The 21,787-nt window shown below is 45.5% G+C and overlaps 3 protein-coding genes across 4 annotated transcripts in view; 1 reads left to right on the top strand and 2 right to left on the bottom strand.

The window, feature by feature from the left end:
- AGK (acylglycerol kinase) overlaps positions 1-2,042 on the top strand; it is a 36,624-nt gene extending 34,582 nt beyond the window's left edge. Inside the window, exon 16 of the mRNA XM_069967288.1 lies at positions 47-2,042. Coding sequence (XP_069823389.1) covers positions 47-190 — 144 coding nt within the window. The 3' untranslated portion in view covers positions 191-2,042. The remainder of the gene's footprint in view (positions 1-46) is intronic.
- Positions 2,043-2,444: 402 nt separating this feature from the next.
- On the bottom strand, positions 2,445-21,387 carry LOC138788903 (E3 ubiquitin/ISG15 ligase TRIM25-like). 2 transcript variants are annotated; one of them, XM_069967308.1, is made up of 2 exons: positions 20,493-21,387; positions 2,445-2,518 (listed from the first exon to the last, which is right to left on the bottom strand). In XM_069967308.1, exons 1-2 carry the CDS (start codon positions 21,385-21,387, stop codon positions 2,505-2,507), a joined length of 909 nt encoding a protein of 302 aa, XP_069823409.1. In that variant the 3' UTR covers positions 2,445-2,504. The 2 variants fall into 2 exon arrangements, with proteins under 2 accessions (XP_069823409.1, XP_069823402.1); XM_069967301.1 differs by lacking the exon at positions 2,445-2,518 and having other exon boundaries at positions 19,729-21,387.
- On the bottom strand, positions 6,507-8,703 carry LOC138772076 (E3 ubiquitin/ISG15 ligase TRIM25-like). The gene has a single exon (XM_069952189.1). It carries the CDS (start codon positions 8,701-8,703, stop codon positions 7,141-7,143), a length of 1,563 nt encoding a protein of 520 aa, XP_069808290.1. The 3' UTR covers positions 6,507-7,140.
- Positions 21,388-21,787: the final 400 nt, after the last annotated feature.

Raw genomic sequence — 21,787 nt, 5'->3', positions numbered from 1 at the left:
GCAGTCAGCTGACATCATCACTCGTGTGTTTTTGTTTTTTGCTCAGGGAACAGAGGGTCATTTCAGCATAGACTCCGAGGAGTATGACGCCATGTCGGTGGAGGTGACGCTTCTGCCAAGGAAATTGCACTTCATCTGTCACCCATCCCAAAAAGAAAAGTTTACCCAGACTTCTGTAGCAAGTACATAACCTTACTGGCTGCTGATCCGCACTGATCGAAGGTGCGAACGATCAAAGTACCAGCCTGCGAGCACTTACCGTCCAGTATCGGGGGTACCCGGTGCACTGTGGAGCAGGAGATACTACATCTTGTATTGCGGATTGAGCTGTAAATGTGGCAGTGTTATAAGACAAGCAGCTGATAGCTGTATATAGATGTGGGGTGGACGGTCTCGCTTGTTTTTTACATCCCCTTGACAGCACAGCCTGTAATGGCTGATAACAGGGAACACTAACGTATGTCCATTGGAGATGGTAAAATCCTATGAGAACTTCATAGGACTCCATACACTGCCCATGTATTATGTATATGAACGCCATGTACATACTCATAAAGGATTTGTATCTATATACTGTTGCCTCTTACTAATAATTGGTGGAATTACAGTGCCGAGAAGCAAAAGTCGCTGAATGATGGAAATGGTGGGATCGGTGAGCTGGTTAATGATATGTAAATGCTAAGATGGAGGCAAAATATGGAAACGTCTCAGTTGATTCAGTAATGAGTGTGGAGACCATGTGTAGATGATATTGAGGTTATCAGGATTGTTCTGCAATGCTGCAAATCATAAAGATACACTACTGGCAGATCCCATTGTAATTGTTGACCGATGGCGTCCTGGTAGTGGACGATGGGACACAAGTCTGGAGTCACTGCAGACCGTAGTAGCACATTTAGACCATGTTGACTGGTCACAGTAACATGAGGGTGTCGATTTGGAAAACTGCTTTTGGAACACTCTGAAAGAATGGCCATAATACTGGTTCCATGCCGAGCTGTCATTGTACCATATCAGCTATCCAGACTATGAGTGGCATTACACAGCCCGATGATCATTGTAAGCGAGCACCAATCTGCTAGACCAACTCCTCTTACAGAGCCTACTTCACGGCTTAAGAATTGTACGGCAACGGCCGCATCTGCATTGTAAGCAATGTCATTGAATCCCTTTCTTTATATAAAAAAATAATAAAGTAATACTTACCTGTCCATGCTTTTCCGGTGTCCTGCTGCCTTTTTTTCCACACCACAGCTGCCACTGATGCTTTTGAAGCTGCCTCTGAAATGATGGCCCACTCAGCAAATCACTGGCTAAGACGGGACAGCACCAGTGATTGGCTGAACAGCCTGCCGCATCAGTGGTGGCTGCAGTAAGCAGGGAAAATGCAGCAGGACACTGAGGCGCATGGACAGGTAAGTATAACTTTTTATTATTTTCTTTAAATCAGCCATTAACATTTGTGATCAGTCATTGGACAGCACTATTACTTGTAACGATACAGGGTTGGTGGCCGATGATTTTTTTTAAATGTTGAAGGCAAAGATCAGCTAACAGCTCCTTGGCTGATCATTGCCTTTATTACAATGAAAAATATCTGCGTGAATTGGCCTAATTTGGCAGATAATCGCTCCATGTAATAGAGCCCTTATCCTAGAAGGACCGGACTGATGTTCCCTCGTGAAGGCCTCATCTTGGTCTGTAGCTATCATTACATCACTGTACAGGATAGACCTCCACAACCTTACAGCTTCTCCTTGATGTTGCAATTTCAATATTGACGGAAACTCACACAGATCCTACATGGTCTAAACATGTTACCATAGCCTGAAGCATCTCTGGAACTTGTTTTCCATCAAGCACATCTGGGACATTGGTCTACTGTTGATGATTTGTTGTCCGAGTGCATTCAGCGTGGCAAAACGTTCCTCAGACGACCATTAATAACCTTTTTATTGATAGCATGCCAAGGCGTGTAAGCGCATTTGTTTTTGTCAGTGGCGCCCATAGTGAATAAATAAAGATAGTGTGAATATTTTGTATCCATTTTTAGCATATCATTACGTTATGTACATAGGTTGGGTCGGTGGTACATGTCACAATAATATCCATGTGATGCCAGGACACAAGGTCCCCAGAAGAACATTGCCCATTACACTGTCACCGCAATCTTTTCTTCTTCCCATAGTGCATCTTGGTGCCATTTGTTGCCCAGGTAAGTGACGCACCAGCACCCGGCCGTCCACATGATGAACATGATCCATCAGGCAATGCGCCTTCTTCCATACTTGTAGTCACTTTCCATGAAGTCACTGGACATGAAGCTGCAGCTGAAATGTCCTATGTAATCCGATTCCTTTTTTTTTATCATAGACAGCGGGAACAGTGACTAATGTAACATCTTTTATTTCACAACCAGATGGCGCTGTTGTACTGAAATCCGCAGCTGGTATTGCGATCTCTGACATCAACTCCTTGTTCTCAATTTTGTTTTGGTTGAATAATTACGAATTTTGGGCTAAAACATGATAAAAGAACCTGTCAGCAGCTGCTGGCAGTGTGATGTAGGTTATATTATACACATTCCATATGCTTGTGTTTAATATGTTTTTACTTAGTAAATATTGCAACCTTTGCTGTGTGTGTAAATATAAAGTATTTGGAGTCATTGTGGCATCACACAGCAGCTCTGGATCGAGCAGTCATTTCTCTGCATTTATCTCACCCTCTACTGCAAGTATGCCTCCTGTCTGATGATTGACAGCTGATGTCACAGTGAGAAGCGCTATTAATCATCAGGCAGGAGGCATGCTTGCAGTAGAGGGAGACATGAATCCAGAGAGATGACTCCTTGACTGTTAATACCCCAATGATTTCCTGGATTTATATACAGCACAGGCAGAAAACAAAGTATCTGAAGCTATTGAGGGATTTCACAGTCAGTCAGTCAGTCAAGAAGTGTTCTCTCTGCATTTCAATCCCCCTGCTTTAAACACGTCTCCGGTGATTGATGGACTTTCCTGCTGTGACCTCATTTGTCAATTATCAGACAGGAGGTGTGCTTAAAGTAGGTAAAGATGAATGCAGAGAGATGACCCAATGACACTGCCAACAGCTTCACATCATTAAAGCTGCTGACAGGTTCATTGTAACCCCTAAGGACAGAGTCTGAAAAATCGTTGAGGACACCATAATCTACCATAAAAGTTAGGACTAGAGATGAGTGAAGTGCTTCATTTGGTTAGCGCTCAACTAATCATGCCGCCGGCCTTTCAGCATTGCTCCGCTCCCTGCTGCTCCACCCTGGGTGGCGGCGAAAAGCTGGATCCAATCCTGGGAAACTGGGAGAAGTTTCCCAGGATTGGATGCTGCATTTCCTGGCATCCTGGGGGGAGTGTCAGGGAGCCAAGCCAGGGCCGTATTAACAGCTGCTGCCGCCCCAGGCACTAACCCTGAAGACGCCCTATCTTCACTCACCGATTAGCATCATGAGTTTCTGAACATCATATTGATATCTGATCAGTCTTAGGCCGCGTTCCCACGTTTACTGTATGTCACAACATGCAGCCGAAACCAGACCCACATGCGGTAACCAATAGGCGTATGGCCAATAATCCTGGTAACAGCACATGACTACCAGACCTGACCAATACCACTATGCACCCCCCTTGAAAAGACACCAGATTTACTGGCAAGTCTGAATGGGAGGTGGGAAGACTAAAAAAATAAAAACAAAAAAGAAGTTTCTTTCCTCCCTGGTGCTGCCCTAGGCACTGGACCACGGGAGCCTAGTGGTAAATGCAGCACTGAAAGGTCGGCGGCATGATCTCTGATCAAACAAAGCACTTGACTTTGTGTAGATGAGTGCTTTGCTCATCTCTAAATACTCAAAAATACTATTGTGTGAAATAGAGGGAAAAAGTGCAATTTTGCTAATGTTTACATTAAAACTGATGTAATGTGATCTTTATTCCATAGGTCAGTCCGATTAGAACTATACCCATGCACAGCTTTAATATTTTACTATTTTAAACCAGTAGGCTTGAAAGTGCAAGGCTTCTGGACCTAAGAATTACAGTCAGATCTCAGTAAGGTAGTATACTCATCGGTGTCCTGGAATTCTATCTATTCAAGCCAAAGCTGGCAAAAGTATGTGTTGGAATCATGAAGAGAGGATGTCAAGTCTTCCATTCTCATCAGATCATTTAGCTGCTTCATCCAGAATGAGATAGGTGGGGGGATCAGAGCGTTTTCAGTAGAGTGGTGTGCAGGCTCTCTGCCAGGAGTAGGTAGCACAAGAGCAAGCACCTGTACTATTTCATTGAGCTCTCGCCATGCTAAAGAAGAAATAGGGCCGGAGTGAGTGCTACCGGGAGTCCTTTAACACGATGTGTCACGTCTAGAGATGAGCGAACCTCGAGCATGCTGGAGTCTATCCGAACCCGAACTTTCAGTATTTGATTAGCGCTGGCTGCTGAACTTGGATAAAGCCCTAAGGCCATGTGGAAATCATGGATATAGTCATTGGCTGTATCCATGTTTTCCAGACAACCTTACAGCTTTATCCAAGTTCAGAAGCCCCCGCTAGTTAAATGCAGATCGTTGGGGTTCGGATCAACTCGAACCCGAACCCGGTTCGATTGATAGCAGGTTGAGTAGGCTTTAGGCCAAATCGCATGTTTAACTAGTACCATTATGGTAAGATTTTGTACCCTGCTTCTTGAAAGTAAGCTCCCAATGATTTTATGAGCTATGGTGAAAATGTATGTTGTTTGAAGATCTTCCCATTTAAAAAAGAACGGTGGGAGGTTGCAATGCAATAAAAAACACTGCTCTAAGAAATCCGTACCTGACACGTGCCTACATCCGGAGAGCGCCGGGAACGGTGTGGCAGGGTGTTTTTTTTGTTTGTTTGTTTGTTTTTTTACAGCGTATCCTACTGACCGTAAAACATTTCAGTTACTCTTTAAAAAGACATTACTCAAACATAGTCCCTGGCTGACTACATTTGGGCCATAGAAGTAAATGAGGTCTGCGTCTGTCGTTAAAACAGTGTCAACGTATCGGTGACTCAGAAGGCACAATCGTGATATTTTTGTATGGTCCTTCTATGATTTTACAAATGGCATTCGAGAGGGAAAAGGTATCCCACCTCTGATCTAGGAGAAGCATGAGCTGCCGGGGCATGTCGTTTTTCAGGGAGTCAAACCTGCCAAATAAAATGGCTGTTGCATCCTCAGTGGCAGTAATGCTTTGGACAAATGACTCGAGCTTTGTGCGGACTGCCTTGGTAACTATTAGAGATGAGCGAACCGGGTTCGAGTCGATCCGAACCCAAATGATCGGCTTTTGATTAGCGGTGGCTGCTGAACTTGGATAAAGCTCTAAGTTTGTCTGGAAAACATGGATACAGCCAATGACTATATCCATGTTTTCCACATAGCCTTAGGGCTTTATCCAACTTCAGCAGCCACCGCTAATCAAATGCCGAAAGTTCGGGTTCGGATGGACTCCAGCATGCTCGAGGTTCACTCATCTCTAGTAACTATTGAATCCAAATCTTACGGTAAGGCATGAATCATTTCCTGGGAGCTCTGTGTAGACAAAGTACTTTCCTTCTGGCCATCTCTAAAAGGCACCCTGTTGTCGTGGGAATGTAGAAGAAGGGAGGTGAAGATCCAGTCTGTCAAGCACAGGTCCTCTGATAAAGTACCAGAGGTAGAATATAACTTCAGAAGTGCATTTGGGTTGATGCATAGCTTACGAAGAGCATGTTGTGCAGGCACCAGTGCCATATTACCGCCTGCTAGACCAACCTGTTCAGGCTTTGGAAGATGCAGAAACCGGTCAATTCAACTGGGCCACCTAAGGGCCCTATTCCACCAGACGATTATCGTTCAGATTATCGTTAAATCGTTCGAATCTAAACGATAATCGTTCGCTTGAAATGCAGTTAACAATTAACGACCGAACGAGAAATCGTTGATCGCTTTATAAGACCTGGACCTATTTTTATCGTTGTTCGTTCGCAAATCGTTCGCATTGAATAAGACATCGTTTCGGTCGTTCGCAATAGATAAGAAAGCAATTGCGAAGGAAAGGTGAAGAAAAACTATCGCAATTACGATCATAAGTAACGACTATCGTTCCATGGAAATGAGTGAAGTTTTTCAGGTCTTTCGCAATAGTGGTCGGTTGAGATCGTTAACTAATATGCAAACGATAATCGTCCGGTGGAATAGGGCCCTAAGGGTTAGGGGAGTCCACTACTTTATTTCTGCCAGCCATCGATAAATGGTCTGGGAGGGTAAGAAAAGGGTATCCACTGCAAGGCCCAGAGCTCCCACAAGGATGGGCCCTCACAGCTCCATGGCAGAGCCACGTCCCCATTAGGGCCATTCTGACAGTTACTGTTACAGTTCTATTACAGTCACTGTCCTTGGACAAGCTTTTTACTCTGTTACAAATGATAGCCCAGGCGTCCATCAATTATATGCATAGATTTTTATTAACCCCTAAAATATCGAGCAGTTACAAGAATCTAGAGTGCCCAGAAATTATACAATTATACCAAAGAAGGTAAGCCAATAAACGTGATTCCATCAATACATGGAAAATAGCCAAAGAAATAATGATCAATATCAGTGAATTATCAGATGCCAGGTTAAAGTATAGATTCCATGTACAAACAATTTGATTAGTAAACTAGTTATTTTAACTATAGAAAAAGCATTAGATAATAGTCATGTGCAGACTGGCAGGGCTCTATATGGATTGGTACTGTCATTGTGTTCTGGCTTTAGTGATATACATCTACAGTCACCTTCAGGTGTCAGCAAAAATTTGGAATACTGTAATTCTCCGGATACAGGTATAGCCACCACCAACATGAGCACAACAACAAAGTACTGCAGCATGCAAGCATCTCTTACCCCCAGACAGATATGATCCAGAAGAGTGTGTCCATTAGTGCTCATCACTGTACATTCACTAGGCTGGGTACTCTCGCTAGGCCTAGTGAATATATTATACAGAGTTGTATGTATCCCTGCTCATTGTATTATACATTCAGTGATGCCAAATCACAAGTCTGTCCGGATTTTTTAAGATTGTTTTTAGATTATGATGCTTTTTCCTTGTCTATAATATCTTTACAGAACCTCTAGATAACCATAATACAGCATGAAGGGGCTCGGTGAAGGTGGCGGTGAAGGTGTGTAAGTGTCTGATGGGGTCACACAGCTCATAAAAGGACAGCTGCCCGGCCTCATAATCCAGACAGATCCTGAATCTATTACTGGCGATATTGTCAGGTAACCAGATCACTTTACTGTTATGTATCACTGAACATTGATTATTCCACCTCCACATACACCAGGACTTGTTGTTATCGCCAACGAGTGACTGATCCCCCCTCCTGTCTATACTGGGATAACACATTCCCACCTTCGACTGTACTGATCTACTGATCTCCACATCCCAGTAATGTCGCCCTGAGGAGAATCTCCTGCTGCTCATCACCTGATAATCCTGGAATCTGTCTGATCTTTCTGAACGATTCTGTTTCTTTTTTGTCCAGGTTGCAGTTTTCAGGTCGTCTGATATTAGGAGATTATTATTAGCTGTGTTTACATCCACTAATATGTCTGCAGGAACCTCCCCATAGATCCTTATACCTGATATTATGTCACATAATGTGCGGAATGTGTCTGAGATCACAGCCACATCCAGATCATCTACATCATGGGGCTGTCTATCATGTCCCCCTGTGTCCTCATCACCTCCCCCCTCCTCAGGATCACACAAGTCACCTGTGTCTGGTTCCTGTAAGACAGTCAGTGGATCCGCCAGGTTACATAGCTCCTCAATGTGTCTCATCTTCCTGGACAGCTTTTCCTTCTTTATTTCCAGCTGCTGGATCAGAGCAGAAAGTGGCAGCGTCTCTTCCTTTTCCTGCCTGGAGATCTCGCTCAGGACCCTCTTCTCCAGGTCGTCCAGCTGTCTCCTGATGTCTGTAAACAGGGCAGTGACTCTCTCGGCTTCTCCAGCTGCTTTTTCTTGAACTTTTCTCCTGCGCTCCTCCACACTCTGGGCTCTTTCCTCGGTCTCCTCTCTCTTTGTCATCAGTTGCTGGAGAAAATTTCTCAGTTTCTTTTTCTTGTTTTTAGAGGCCTCATCCAGTGACTCCATTTTATGTCCATTGTGTTCTCCAATCCGATAACAGGACACACAGATACAAGCAGCGTCCTCAGTGCAGTAATACCTTATGAGTTCCTTATGGACAGAACATTTCCTCTTCTCCAGGGAAGTGCTGGGCTCAGATAAGACGTGTTCTGGTGACTTGCTGTGAGCTCTCAGGTGTTTATCACACAGAGAAGCCTCACAGAGCAGACAGGATATCACAGCAGGTACAGCAGAGTCCACACAGTAAGTGCAGCAGATCCCGGTTTCTGTTGGTGTTGGAGGAGTCAGCAGTATATTCTCCATTAGATTACGCAGAGCGATGTTCCTCATCAGTGCAGGCCGCTCCTGATACTCTTCTCTGCATTCAGGACAGGAATAAACTCCAGCCCCGTCCTGTGTATCCAGCACACGACCAATACAGACCCGGCAGAAGTTGTGTCCACATCTCAGCATTACAGGATCTGTATAAGTGATCAGACAGACGGAACAATCCAGCTCTCTCAGAGCAGCAGACGCCATGGCTGGCGGAGGAGGAGCAAAATGGAACTACAGTTCTCCAAATCCAGAGGGCGGGTTTTATATTTCAGGGCAGGGCTGAACAACACAAGATCAGTCACGAGTAACCTCTTCATGTACATCATTTTCTAGCTGCTATACATTTAAGTCCCACAATGTAATCACACATGAGAAGCCAAGTTAGTGCTTGCAGTAAATATTCTTAAAGTAAAAATTGCAGCGTACAGCTGGGAATGTGAAGATTGTATACTGATGGCCAACTGCGACTTGTAGTTTCTAAAGGCAGTAATACTCGTGTCATAGCAGCTGGAGTGGGACCTCTGGCGCTGAGACACTTTCCCACTACAGTGATAAATGAGGAGTGCACTGATGTCACAAGACACTGTTGCCTGTGTGATGTGGCTAATGGGTAGTAAATGGGGGGACGGATCTAGGCTTCTTACATAGTGAGAATAGTATTGTGTTGATTTAGGCGGTATCGCTTCAGTATGTCTATAGTCCTGAGAAAAAAAGTTTTATTTAAGCACCTGTTCCTATGCCAGAGGGAAAATCGCCTAGTCAAGAGAGGTAACATGTCCTCAAGGACTTTCTTGCCTTACCTAAATTTTTATCGGTATAAGTCGGAGTTAGAGAAGAGCGAACCTGGAGCATGCTCGAGACGATGCGAACCCGAATCATCGGCATTTAATTAGCGGTGGCTGCTGAAGTTGGATAAAGCCCTAAGGCTATGTGGAAAACATGGATATAGTCATTGGCTGTATCCACGTTTTCCAGACAACCTTAGAGCTTTATCCAACTTCAGCAGCCCCAGCTAATCAAATGCCGATCGTTCGGGTTCGGATCGACCCGAACCCGGTTTGCTCATCTCTAGTTGGAGTTAGTGCTCATGCACGGTCACAGCCATCTTTTCTACATGCACTCTTTAGGTGGGGCCGTACCGCAACCAAGTGCTAACCAATGGAGGTGTTGAGCCAAGAAGCTTAATTATTTATTTATGTCAGACGAAGGAAGGGAAGGATGGACGCCGTTCTCTAATGTACTGTGAAACACTGAGGGATAATGGCTCCAAGTGCCCTTAGTCATTGTGGCTTAAGGCCCAGCCCAGAAATCCCCCAAAGGCCCTCCATGGTACTGGGATGTGATTCACTGACTACTTTACCACTAAAGGGGCGACCCCATGTACCTCACTAAGACAACAGTGACCCATCTATGTCCGGCGGCCATTATAAGAGAGGAGTTGAAGTACAGAGAACTGTTCGTGTTTTAAACCTTCTGTCGTTACACAAGTTAAAAATCATAATTTCCCACCTGCAGAGCTCCCCCTGGACAGTCTTCCATTCAAATATTTGGCGCCTGTCTGATGTTCCTGCAGAGAGCTATGGCCCCCAAAGTGTTGCTCATACACTTCCTATTCTTTCTTCTGCAGGGGTCGTGTCAGGCCTCTGATGACGTCACTCAGCAGCGCGCAGCCTCCGGCTCCAACACATCGCCCCTACATCCCTCCCATTCTGCTCTCAGACGATCTGTAGAGCTGTCCCACCTGTGCAAATGCTGTTTTTAAAGAGACTCTGTACCCACAATCTGACCCCCCCCAAACCACTTGTACCTTCGGATAGCTGCTTTTAATCCAAGATCTGTCCTGGGATCTGTTCAGCAGGTGATGCAGTTCTTGTCCTAAAAAACAACTTTTAAACTTGCAGCCCAGTGCCCAATGGGAGTGGCTTAGAATATCTGTGCCCTAACTTTGCACCACCCCTCTGTCCCTCCTCCCCACCCTCTTCATAATTAGGAATGCCACTGGAACATTTTCTCCTGCCCACGTTCAGTATTCACACAGCTGACAAATAGGAGGCAATCTGCCTGGAGCATTCCTAATGATGAAGAGGGTGGGGAGGAGGGACAGAGAGGTTGTGCCAGCCTAATGCATACACAATCTAGGCCAGATCTTGGATTAAAAGCAGCTATCCGAAGGTACAAGTGGTTTGGGGAGGGGGGTCAAATTGTGGGTACAGAGTCGCTTTAAACAGAGAGGTCTGCTATACAGCAAGGCTGACAGCTATCCCATGGTCCTGAATGGTCACCCAGCTTTCCCATGGTCCTGAATGGTCACCCTGCTTTCCCATGCCCCTGAATGGTCACCCAGCTTAGAAAAAGGGTTTAGAATCAATTGATCTAATATTTAAATAAAAAATTAAGTAAAAGACTTGCACTTCAAGCCTCCACTCCCTGTTGTCTGATTTTCTCTGCACTTCATCACCATCTCAGACAGCAGTAATAGAGAAGCTCCAGTGGGAACTACAAGTGCCATCATCACCAAACACCTAGGTGTAGTCCCCTCTATAACCTCTGTGGCAGTATTCACCTCCGGAAGGAAGAAAGCCATTACCACTCGGCCTGTGACAGGACATTTATCTATACAATGTTCCCTTCCCCCTCCCTGAGTGATTCCCTCACTACAGACTGCTACACCCACCACCGCTGTTGGCTTTCGTTTCAATAAATTGTTTGAGATGAGGAAATCACCACTGCTGCGTCTACTTAAAGAGAACCAATCATGGACGAAAGTCTAATTTTTTTTTTTCCCTAATTAGATATAAATAATGATTTTATTATTATTTGTAAATATAATGCATTATTTTTAACCCCTTAAGGACCGGGCTAACTTTCGTTTTTGCGTTTTCGTTTTTTCCTCCTTGTGCTTAAAAGGCCATAGCACTTGCATTTTACACCTACAGACCTACATGAGCCCTTATTTTTTTGCGTCACTAATTGTACTTCGCAATGACAGGCTGAATTTTTCCATAAAATATGCTGCGAAACCAGAAAAAAATTATATACGCAGTGAAATTGAAAAAAAAAAACGCAATTATTTTTCTTTGGGGGGGCTTCATTTTTACGTCGTGTGTCCTATGGAAAAACTTTCTTGTTATATATGTTCCTAAAGTCGTTACGATTAAAACGATATGTAACATGTATAACTTATATTGTATCTGATGGGCTGTAAAAAATTAAAACCATTGTTAACAAATATACGTTCCTTAAAATCCCTCTATCCCCAGGCTTATAGCGCTTTTATCCTTTGGCCTATGGGGCTGAGTGAGGTGACATTTTTTGCGCCATGATGTGATCTTTCTATCGGTACCTTGATTGTGCATATACGACTTTTTGATCGCTTTTTATTACAATTTTTCTGGATTTAATGCGACTGAAAATGCGCAATCTTGTACTTTGGGATTTTTTTGTGCTTACGCCGTTTACCGTGCGAGATCAGGAATGTGATTAATTAATAGTTCGGGCGATTACGCACGCGGCGATAGCAAACATGTTTATTTATTTATTTATTTGTTTACTTTTATTTGTAAAATGGGAAAAGGGGGGTGATTCAGACTTTTATTAGGGGAGGGGGCTTTTTACTAATAATGACACTTTTTTTTACTTTCACTTACAGTAATATGAAGCCCCCTGGGGGACTTCTATATACACAGAACTGATCTCCCATTGAGATCAATCCTGTGTATATAATAGAGCAATGATCCATCAGATCATGGCTCTATTATAATGGTCTGCTGCAGACCACCTGAATAGATTGCCGAGCCGGGATCAGCGTCATTCCGACGCTGAGCCCCGGCCGGCTCATTAGAGCAGATCTCCCCTCCGCGATCGCATCGCGGGGGGGAGATCCCCCACTGGACACCAGGGAGAGGGGGCACAGCTGCCATTCAAATGCAGCTGTCAGCTTTGACAGCTGCATTTGAATGGTTAATTAGCCGGCCGCGGCGGCTAATACACGCGGTCCCTGGCTGCACATAGCAACCGGGGACTGCGCGCTGCAGAGAGGGCTCACGCTGGGAGCCCTCTCTGTTTACACTTAACGGCCGCATGACGGGTAAACCCGTCATGCGTCGTTAAGAGGTTAATGCTGCGTTTTTTTTTTAATATTTACTTTTTACTTTCCTATCAGGAAGCTCCCGTCATGCAGAGCGGCAGGGCCATGCGCTGCCATTTTGATGACGTCACTTGCGTTCCACCGCTGGAACGCAAGTGACTAAATCAAGATGGCGGCGCCCGGCCTTGCTGCAGTGGACAAGAGGATTGGGTAAAGTAAAAGATACAGACTGCAAAGGCAGTCTGTATCTTCATAAATAGACAAAATGAAGATACAGACTGTATTTGCAGTCTGTATCTTATACTTTACCTACTCCTGTATTCCGGTACAGTAATGCCTGCCGCTGCCATCTTGATGACGTCACTTGCGTTCCAGCAGTGCATTCCAGCGTGATGTCATCAAGATGGTGTCGCCCTTCGTTACTGCACTGAAGAAGGTAAAGTATAAGATACAGACTGCAAAGGCAGTCGGTATCTTCATAGATAGACTTTAGGAGAGATGTACTTTGATAATAGGGATAGTGAGTTTTAGGTGATAGGTTCTCTCTAAATGGCCTCTTTTCATGATACAACATCATTCTAGAATGAAAGTTTTACATTTTGTATATGCCCTAGAAGACTATAAGATGCACCAGGAGTAGTTAGGCTCACAGGTTAAAGGGGTTGTTCAACTATCATTAAAAAAAAAAACTGCTGGTGTTGTGTCTAAGGCTTATCCAAATATCCCTGCCATGTTTCTCTGCTATGTTTTTTTTGTAGCTGCTGTGGAGCTGTTCCCTACCATCCATGTTCTCTTCACTTCCTGTTTAATATTGTGTTTGCCTGTGAGGCCTAAAACTACTGAGGCCAGCATTCCCTGTGTGCAAGCCAGCCCCCTTAGCCACACCCACTGCTGCTAAGCCAGCCCCCCTCAGTAACGCCCACTGCTGCTAAGCCAGCCACCTCAGTAATGCCCACTGCTGCTAAGCCAGCCACCTCAGTAACGCCCACTGCTGCTAAGCCAGCCCCCTCAGTAATGCCCACTGCTGCTAAGACAGCCCCCTCAGTAACACCCACTGCTGCTAAGCCAGCCCCCTCAGTAACACCCACTGCTGCTAAGCCAGCCACCTCAGTAATGCCCACTGCTGCTAAGACAGCCCCCTCAGTAACACCCACTGCTGCTAAGACAGCCCCCTCAGTAACACCCACTGCTGTTAAGCCAGCCCCCTCAGTAACACCCACTGCTGCTAAGACAGTCCACTCAGTAATGCCCACTGCTGCTAATCCAGCCCCCTCAGTAACACCCACTGCTGCTAAGACAGTCCACTCAGTAACGCCCACTGCTGCTAAGACAGCCCCCTCAGTAACACCCACTGCTGCTAAGACAGCCCCCTCAGTAACACCCACTGCTGCTAAGACAGCCCCCTCAGTAACACCCACTGCTGCTAAGACAGTCCACTCAGTAACGCCCACTGCTGCTAAGATAGCCCCCTCACCCCTCCTCACCTCAATGAGGCCAATAAGATCAGCCCAGGATATCACATCACACAACCCAACAGACACCCCACAGCCCCTCCGGCCCCAGCCTGCAGAGGGAATGTAACCATCACACAGTGACTTATCAGCACCTGGGAAAGCTGGGTGCCTGCCTGTGTGAATCAAACTGAAGGGCATACGTGTATATGTTATTCATCACAGCTGGATAATTGTGATCTTATAACAACATGGAGACAGAAAGAGAGCGAGATATACAGAGATAACAGGAAATGGAGAGACGGGGGAGGGGGAGAAAGAGAGTGAGGGAAAAGAGATAGGTAGAAAATAGAGAGAGAGGGATGCAAATATACTACAGCTACTCACAGGAATTAGGATGAGGTGAAGATGTGTACTAACACCTCATTCTCTGTCTCTCACACTTCACCCTCCCCCCTTCTCTGTCTCTCCATGTCTTTGTATATCTCTGCATATCACCCTCACACATGTTGTTATGAGATGACATGAAAGCCTGTGCAGGAATAACATATAACCTTCTGCCCTTTAGTTGTGCAAATAACAGGCAGTAATAGACAGATATATGTGAGGTAATTCCATATAGGAAAGTAGAGGAGCTGCCTGTGTGAGGAAACTTTCCCTCAGCATGATCATGTGATCAGTGTCCCAGCCTGGTCGGTTATTGGCCAGCAAGCACCATGTGACTAATAGTACTTTTACATGGAGCGATAATTCGCCCGATCGCGCGATTAACGATTTTGAATGAACGATTTTTTTTTTTAGAACGATCGGCGTTTAGACGGAACGATACATCGTACAGAATATTCGCATTGCGATCGTTTCGCGATCGTTTTGCGAACGCTTAGCCTATCTCACACATAGGGGAAATCGTTGAAAGACTGTTTACACTGTACGATCTGCGAATTTTTTGGGAACGATCGTTTGATCGTTCGCTGTGTTTACACGTACGATTATCGTTCGAATTTGACCGTTATCACGCATATTCGTACGATCAATCGTTCCGTGTAAAAGGACCATTACAGGCTAATCAGAAGTGACAGGACAACTGATGCAAATTAGCCATGAGGAACGGGGATGGTTTACAAGCCAGGACAGAGAATCCCCAGCCCAGAGCAGTGACTGCACACTGACAGGCTGACACAAAATGGCTGCACACTGACAGGCTGACACAAAATGGCGGCAGCCGGAGATAAGAGGGGTCAGCAGTAATAGAAAAAATAGAAACTACAGAACTTCCTGGGCAGCAGCTGAGAGCAGAAAAGTGGCAGCACAGATTAAGAATCCATATGTAAGTAATGTATATGTTGTGGAAAGGAATATCCATGTGGGTAAATGTTTTTTAGCAGGGTCCCCTATTAAGACTGCTTGCAGGGCCTGCTATAAAGGGAACCTGTCACCCCTCGTGCCGGGGTGACAGGTTCCCGACCCCCATTGTCGTGACGGAGCGCTGGACTCTCCTGTCATTCTCTATGAGCGTTGGACTCATCTCTCAGCGCTCGCAGCGGGCTGCAGCGGCTGAGATCTCCGTGACCCGACCATCTCCAGAAGCGGGACCCGGCGCGAAGAGGTAAGTATAGGGGGCTCTAACGGGGGGTCGGGAACCTGTCACCCTGGCACGGGGGGTGACAGGTTCCCTTTAAGTGTGTGTGTGGAGGGGGGGAGTTTGCAGGTGCACTGAGACCCCCAAATTGCACAGTCCTAGAGTCCTGTGCAGCGCTTGCTGCAAGGTAGTCTTGTGGGTGACACTCAGGTAGGCCTTTAAAGAGGATGTACCACCTGGTACATCCTCTTTAATCTGAACCCACTGATCGAACGGCGCCGGCACGGAGAAGCACCGGCTGATTCCGGTGCATAGAACGGCACCGTGCACGGGAACCGGGCCACGGTCCGGAAAACGGACCGCGGCACGGCTTCCCCCTGCCGGCACCGTTCAATCAGTGGGTTCAGATTAAAAAGGATGTACCAGGTGGTACATCCTCTTTAAGATGAACATTGTTACACTTACACCTGATCATTTAGGAGAAGCGTGAGCTGCTAGGTATAGGAGTTCCAGGGATTCCAGCCTGTCAGATAAAATGGCGGTGGCATCCTCAGTCGTGGTAGTGTGTTGGGAAATCGACTCTATTCTGTAGACTACTGAGGCTAAATCTTGCTTAGTCGCTAAGGCCTAAATCAGTTAATGGCAACATGGACTAATGTACCTTGCAACTGGTGATCTGCAGAAGGCTCTCTGTTGTCCTGGTGAGGTAAAGGGAGGTCAAGGTCCAGTCTGTCAAGTCCAGGTCCTCTTATGAGAGCCAGAATCCAACTCTAAGGGTGCAATTTGGCTGCTGCATAGCTCACGTAGAGTCTGTTAGGCAGGAGCCACCACCATGTTGTCGTCTCGGAGGATGCAGGAACCGGACAATTCGAATGGTAGCGCCTGAAGACTGGGTCAACAGATGGTTGGGGTTGACCACTCCTTTATCTTCTTTGCCAGCAACCAATAGGTGTGGGATGGGAAGAAAAGGGCTGAATCTGTGCCGTGCGCACCGGAGCTCTCACAAGGTGCATCCTCACAGCTCCATTGCTAAGATTCCTTTTACAGTAACAGATTTGTCGGCCGCAGGCAGATGCAAACAAGCGCCAATCAGCAAGATTGTGCAGCTATTGAAACTGAGAGCACAGATATGTATCTGCCAGTGCTGTAATTTTCTAGATTTCAAGCAGTGTATACTTACCAGCCACGTTGATTGTGATCCGGCATCCGTCTCTCTAGTCCTCTGGTTATATCTTTAGGCCCTATTTCCTCTGGCTGCCAATCATTCTGGAGAAGGCAGGGCCTGAATACACAGGGGCTAGACTGGAGAGCCAGAGAATAGGATGCCAGATCACAGCAGCAGCGCACTAGGCAAGTATTCACTACTTTGTGATCTGGAAACGACAGCACAGATACATGTTTATCCGTGCTGTCAGTTTGTCTTTAGTGTTATCTCCCTTTTACACAGGGAGATGTACAGCCGATAACAAATTTTGAAGCCTGCTCTAAACACACGATCAGCCAAAGACCAGCCATTTTCCCCGTCTTCAGCTGATCATTGTCACTTTTACACAAGCCGATCATCAACTGTAGGAGCATTTCTTACAACACTCCTGACCGATAATCATCCAATGTAAAGGGCCCTTAAAGGGACTGTACCACCAGGCACAGGCTGAAGCACTGGAGGCGGCCCACCCACCCTTAGTGGGGAGAAACTCCAGCCCCTCCATGACGTGACTCCATTAGAATCAATGGAACCCTATTATAGAGGGGCGGGGGTTTCCTCCCACTGGGGGTGGGTCGGCCTGCCTCCAGTGCTTCAGCCTGGGCCTGGTGGTACAGTCACTTTAAGCCATCCCCCCCCCCTTCTAGCCACCAGGGATAGCCTCTCTGCTCTGACAATCATGTGTGATGGGGAAGAAAGAATCCCAAATCATGACGCGGGCGCCTTTCAATGATATACACAGATTTTTAATAACCATTAAAATATCCAACAGTTACAAAGATCTTCTGTGCCCAGAAGTTATACAAACTGAAAAAATAAAGGCACATGTCATGTGATTCCGTCATTGCATGGAAAATAGCCAAAGAAATGTTGAAAATCAATATCACTGGATTATCAGATGCCAGATTAAAGGAAATAAGCCATATAAATTCCATGTACAGACTTTTGGATTAGTAAAGTAGTTTTAACTATGGAAAAAGCATTAGTTAATAGTCATGACTTGAGCATAATAAGGATACAGATGTCGCCACAAGCAATATGAGCCAATATGCAGCATGCAAGCATCCCTTACCCCCGGACAGATGTTATCCAGACAAGTGTACATGAGCTGCAATGTATTATTTTGATTCTGAAAGAGTTCCAGAACTAGTCATACTAGGCTAGTAACTTTTCAGTGAGGCTACAAGATATTTGGGGGGGCTTATCCCCACTGAGAGGCTATCCTTTTTTGGTTCTGCAAGAGCATCCTGAAAACTTGATAGGAGTAAAGGCCCTATAACACAGAGCTATAATCGTTTAAAAATTCACTATAACGATCAAAAATGAGCGATTATCTCTCCGTGTAATAACACCCAACAATCAGATAACAAATGAAAAATCGTTCATTTCTGTCTTTCAACATGTTTAAAAATTATCGTTGGTAGTTTGCCGATCGTTCCTATATCTGTTTGTGTAATAAGTCATTCGCAGATAAAACATGTTGTGTGGGTTGTCCTGAAAAATGATTAGCGACCATATAACGAAATAAAAATTATTGTTCATAACAGTAATTGGGAAATGTAGTAACCTCAGAATTGTTTACACTAGCCACTGATCCTTATAGCCAATCTTTAAATGATAAATTATCGCTACGTATAATACCGCTTTAACAGACAGCAGCTACACCCTGCTGCAACACGCTAGGATTCTAAAGGGGTCACCACAAAAGCTAGTTTACTCATGGGTGGGGCCTGCATTCCTGGATTTGTGTCATTTGGTGCCCAAGGTAAGCAAGAGGTGGATTGTTAGAGCCTTCGATGCCGGTACTGTTTAATTGCCACTCACACAAGGTGGTTAGAGTCCCTCTAGTTGAGAATGCAAGGGTCTGCATAGGTCCCCGTTCCTTCAAGTAGCCCAATGTCACCTAAGTCAAGTTTATGTCAATTAACAAGAGACTTTGTTCTAACTGCCTTAAAGTATTCTCAAGTCTCCAAGTCTTCTAAACAGTATAACCTATGTGTGGCATTGATTTCAAGTATTGTATCTCAACTACCCAGCTCACTACAAGCGATCTCAGTCGTCTCTTGAAACTATCTGCATTGCACCTTTATTCAAGAGAGACTGTTTTAACGTGTACTGTGTCTTTAGAAAGTTTCTACAAGTAAAAGTTTAAACGTTTTCACCTGTTTAAGTAGTTGCTGGACTCTGTGGTTTCTCTGCACTACACTAACCTTTAACAGGCATGTGGCGGTATATCCAGGGGTGGGCACATACCATTCCTGGCCACCGTGACAAGTGCCTAAGGGGTACATACAATCTGCCCTGCCCTAGCTAATAACATCTGGCTCCCCTGAGTTACCCCAATTGTATTAGTGATGCCAAATTGCAATTCTCTGTCTGGATTTCTAAGTATTTTTTAAAGCGACTCTGTACCCACAATCTGACCCCCCACCACTACCTTCAGATAGCTGCTTTTAATCCAAGATCTGTCCGGGGGTCTGTTCGGCAGGGGATGCAGTTATTGTGCTAAAAACAACTTTTAATCCGGCAACGCTGTGTCTAACGGCCGGGGCTTACATTTGTATATGCATTAGGCTGGTACCACCTCTCCGTCCTTCCTCCCCACCCTCCTCATCATTAGGAATGATCCAGGAACATTTACTGCTGTTTAAGCTTTGCACAGGTGCATTAACAATCCAGCCCATGTGCTGTGGTAACACAGGTGGGGAATAGGAAGCAATCTGCCTGGAACATTCCTAATGATGAGGATGGTGGAGAGGAGGGACAGAGAGGGTGTGCCAGCCTAATGCATATACAAATGTAAGCCCCGGCCGTTAGACACAGCGCTGTAGGATTAAAAGTTGTTTTTAGCACAATAACTGCATCCCCTGCCGAACGGACCCCAGGACAGATCTTGGATTAAAAGCAGCTATCCGAAGGTACAAGGTGTTTGGGGGGGTCAGATTGTGGGTACAGAGTCGCTTTAAGGTAACTTTAGTTTCTCCTAGTTGCTGCCTAGCCCCGATATCTTTATAGAACCTTTCCATACACCTAATGCAGCATGAAGAGGCTCGGTGAAGGTGTGGGTAAAGGTGTGTAGGTGTCTCATGGGGTCACACAGCTCATAAAAGGACAGCTGCCCGGCCTCATAATCCAGACAGATCCTGAATCTATTACTGGAGATATTGTCAGGTAACTTGATCTCATTGCTGTCATGTATCACTGAATACTGATTGTTCCACCTCTTCATACACCAGGACTTGTTATTATTTCCAATAACTAACCCCCTCCTGTCTATACTGGGATAACACATCCCCACCCTCCCCTCCGCTGATCTGCTGATCTCCACATCCCAGTAATGTCGCCCTGAGGAGAATCTACTGCTGCTCATCACCTGAGGATGATAATAATCCTGGAATCTCTCTGCTGTTTCTGGACGATTCTGTTTCTTTTGTGCTCTGGTTGCAGTTTTCAGGTCGTCTGATATAAGGAGATAATTATTAGCAGTGTTTACATCCAGTAATATGTCTGCAGGATCCTCCACATAGATCCTTATACCTGATATTATGTCACATAATGTGCGGAATGTGTCTGAGATCACAGTCACATCCAGATCATCTACATCATGGAGCTGTCTATCATGTCCCCCTGTGTCCTCATCACCTCCCCCCTCCTCAGGATCACACAAGTCACCTGTGTCTGGTTCCTGTAAGACAGTCAGTGGATCCGCCATGTTACACAGCTCCTCAATGTGTCTCATCTTCCTGGACAGCTCGTCCTTCTTTATTTCCAGCTGCTGGATAAGAACAGACAGTGACAGTGACTCTTCCTTTTCCTGCCTGGAGATCTCGCTCAGGATCCTCTTCTCCAGGTCGTCCAGCCGTCTCCTGATGTCTGTAAACAGGGCAGTGACTCTCTCGGCTTCTCCAGCTGCTTTTTCTTGAGCTTTTCTCCTGCGCTCCTCCACACTCTGGACTCTTTCCTCAGTCTTCTCTCTCTTTGTCATCAGTTTCTGGAGAACATTTCTCAGTTTCTTCTTCTTTTTTTCAGAGGCCTCATCCAGTATCTCCACCCGGTGTCCCCGATGTTCTCCGGCCAAACTGCAGGACACACAGATACAAGCAGCATCCTCAGTGCAGTAATATTCCAGCATCTTCTTATGGACAGAACATTTCCTCTTCTCCAGGGAAGTGCTGGGCTCAGATAAGACGTGTTCTGGTGACTTGCTGTGAGCTCTCAGGTGTTTATCACACAGAGAAGCCTCACAGTGCAGACAGGATCTCACAGCAGGTACAGCAGAGTCCACACAGTAAGTGCAGCAGATCCCGGTTTCTGTCGGTGTTGGAGGAGTCAGCAGTATATTCTCCATTAGATTACACAGAGCTACACACCTCATCAGTGCAGGCCGCTCCTGATACTCTTCTCTGCATTCAGGACAGGAATAAACTCCAGACCCATCCTGTGTATCCAGCACACGACCAATACAGACCCGGCAGAAGTTGTGTCCACATCTCAGCATTACAGGATCTGTATAAGTGATCAGACAGATGGAACAGTCCAGCTGGTCTCTCAGAGCAGCAGACGCCATGGCTGACGGAGGGAGAGAGAAACGAAACTACAGAAACCAGAGGGCGGGTTATACTTGTGTACACAGGGCAGGGCTGAAGATCAGAATATCAGTAACTATTAACCTGCTTATTTATGTCTGTAAGAATCATATATTCTACTATACATTTAAGTCCCACATTGTGATTCGAAATAGAAAGCTGCGCTGGTGCTTGCAGTAAAATTTTTTAAAGGGACTCGGCTCCAAAACACCCTCTAAACTTAGGTTATCAGTAGATTATACAACGTTGATTCTATATCTGCAATTTTTATCTTTTTATGTAAGGTACTTGACCGGTGACGTGCTGTGATGTTACTGTTGATGTTACTTCTGTGGTGGTTGGTCGGTTGTGTTTTACAGCTCAGCCAGGGATGGTATTGTC

Source organism: Dendropsophus ebraccatus, chromosome 1 (genome assembly GCF_027789765.1).
Source record: "Dendropsophus ebraccatus isolate aDenEbr1 chromosome 1, aDenEbr1.pat, whole genome shotgun sequence".
In the NCBI taxonomy this organism is placed as follows: Eukaryota; Metazoa; Chordata; class Amphibia; order Anura; family Hylidae; genus Dendropsophus; species Dendropsophus ebraccatus.
This window is presented reverse-complemented; position numbering and strand designations above follow the sequence as displayed.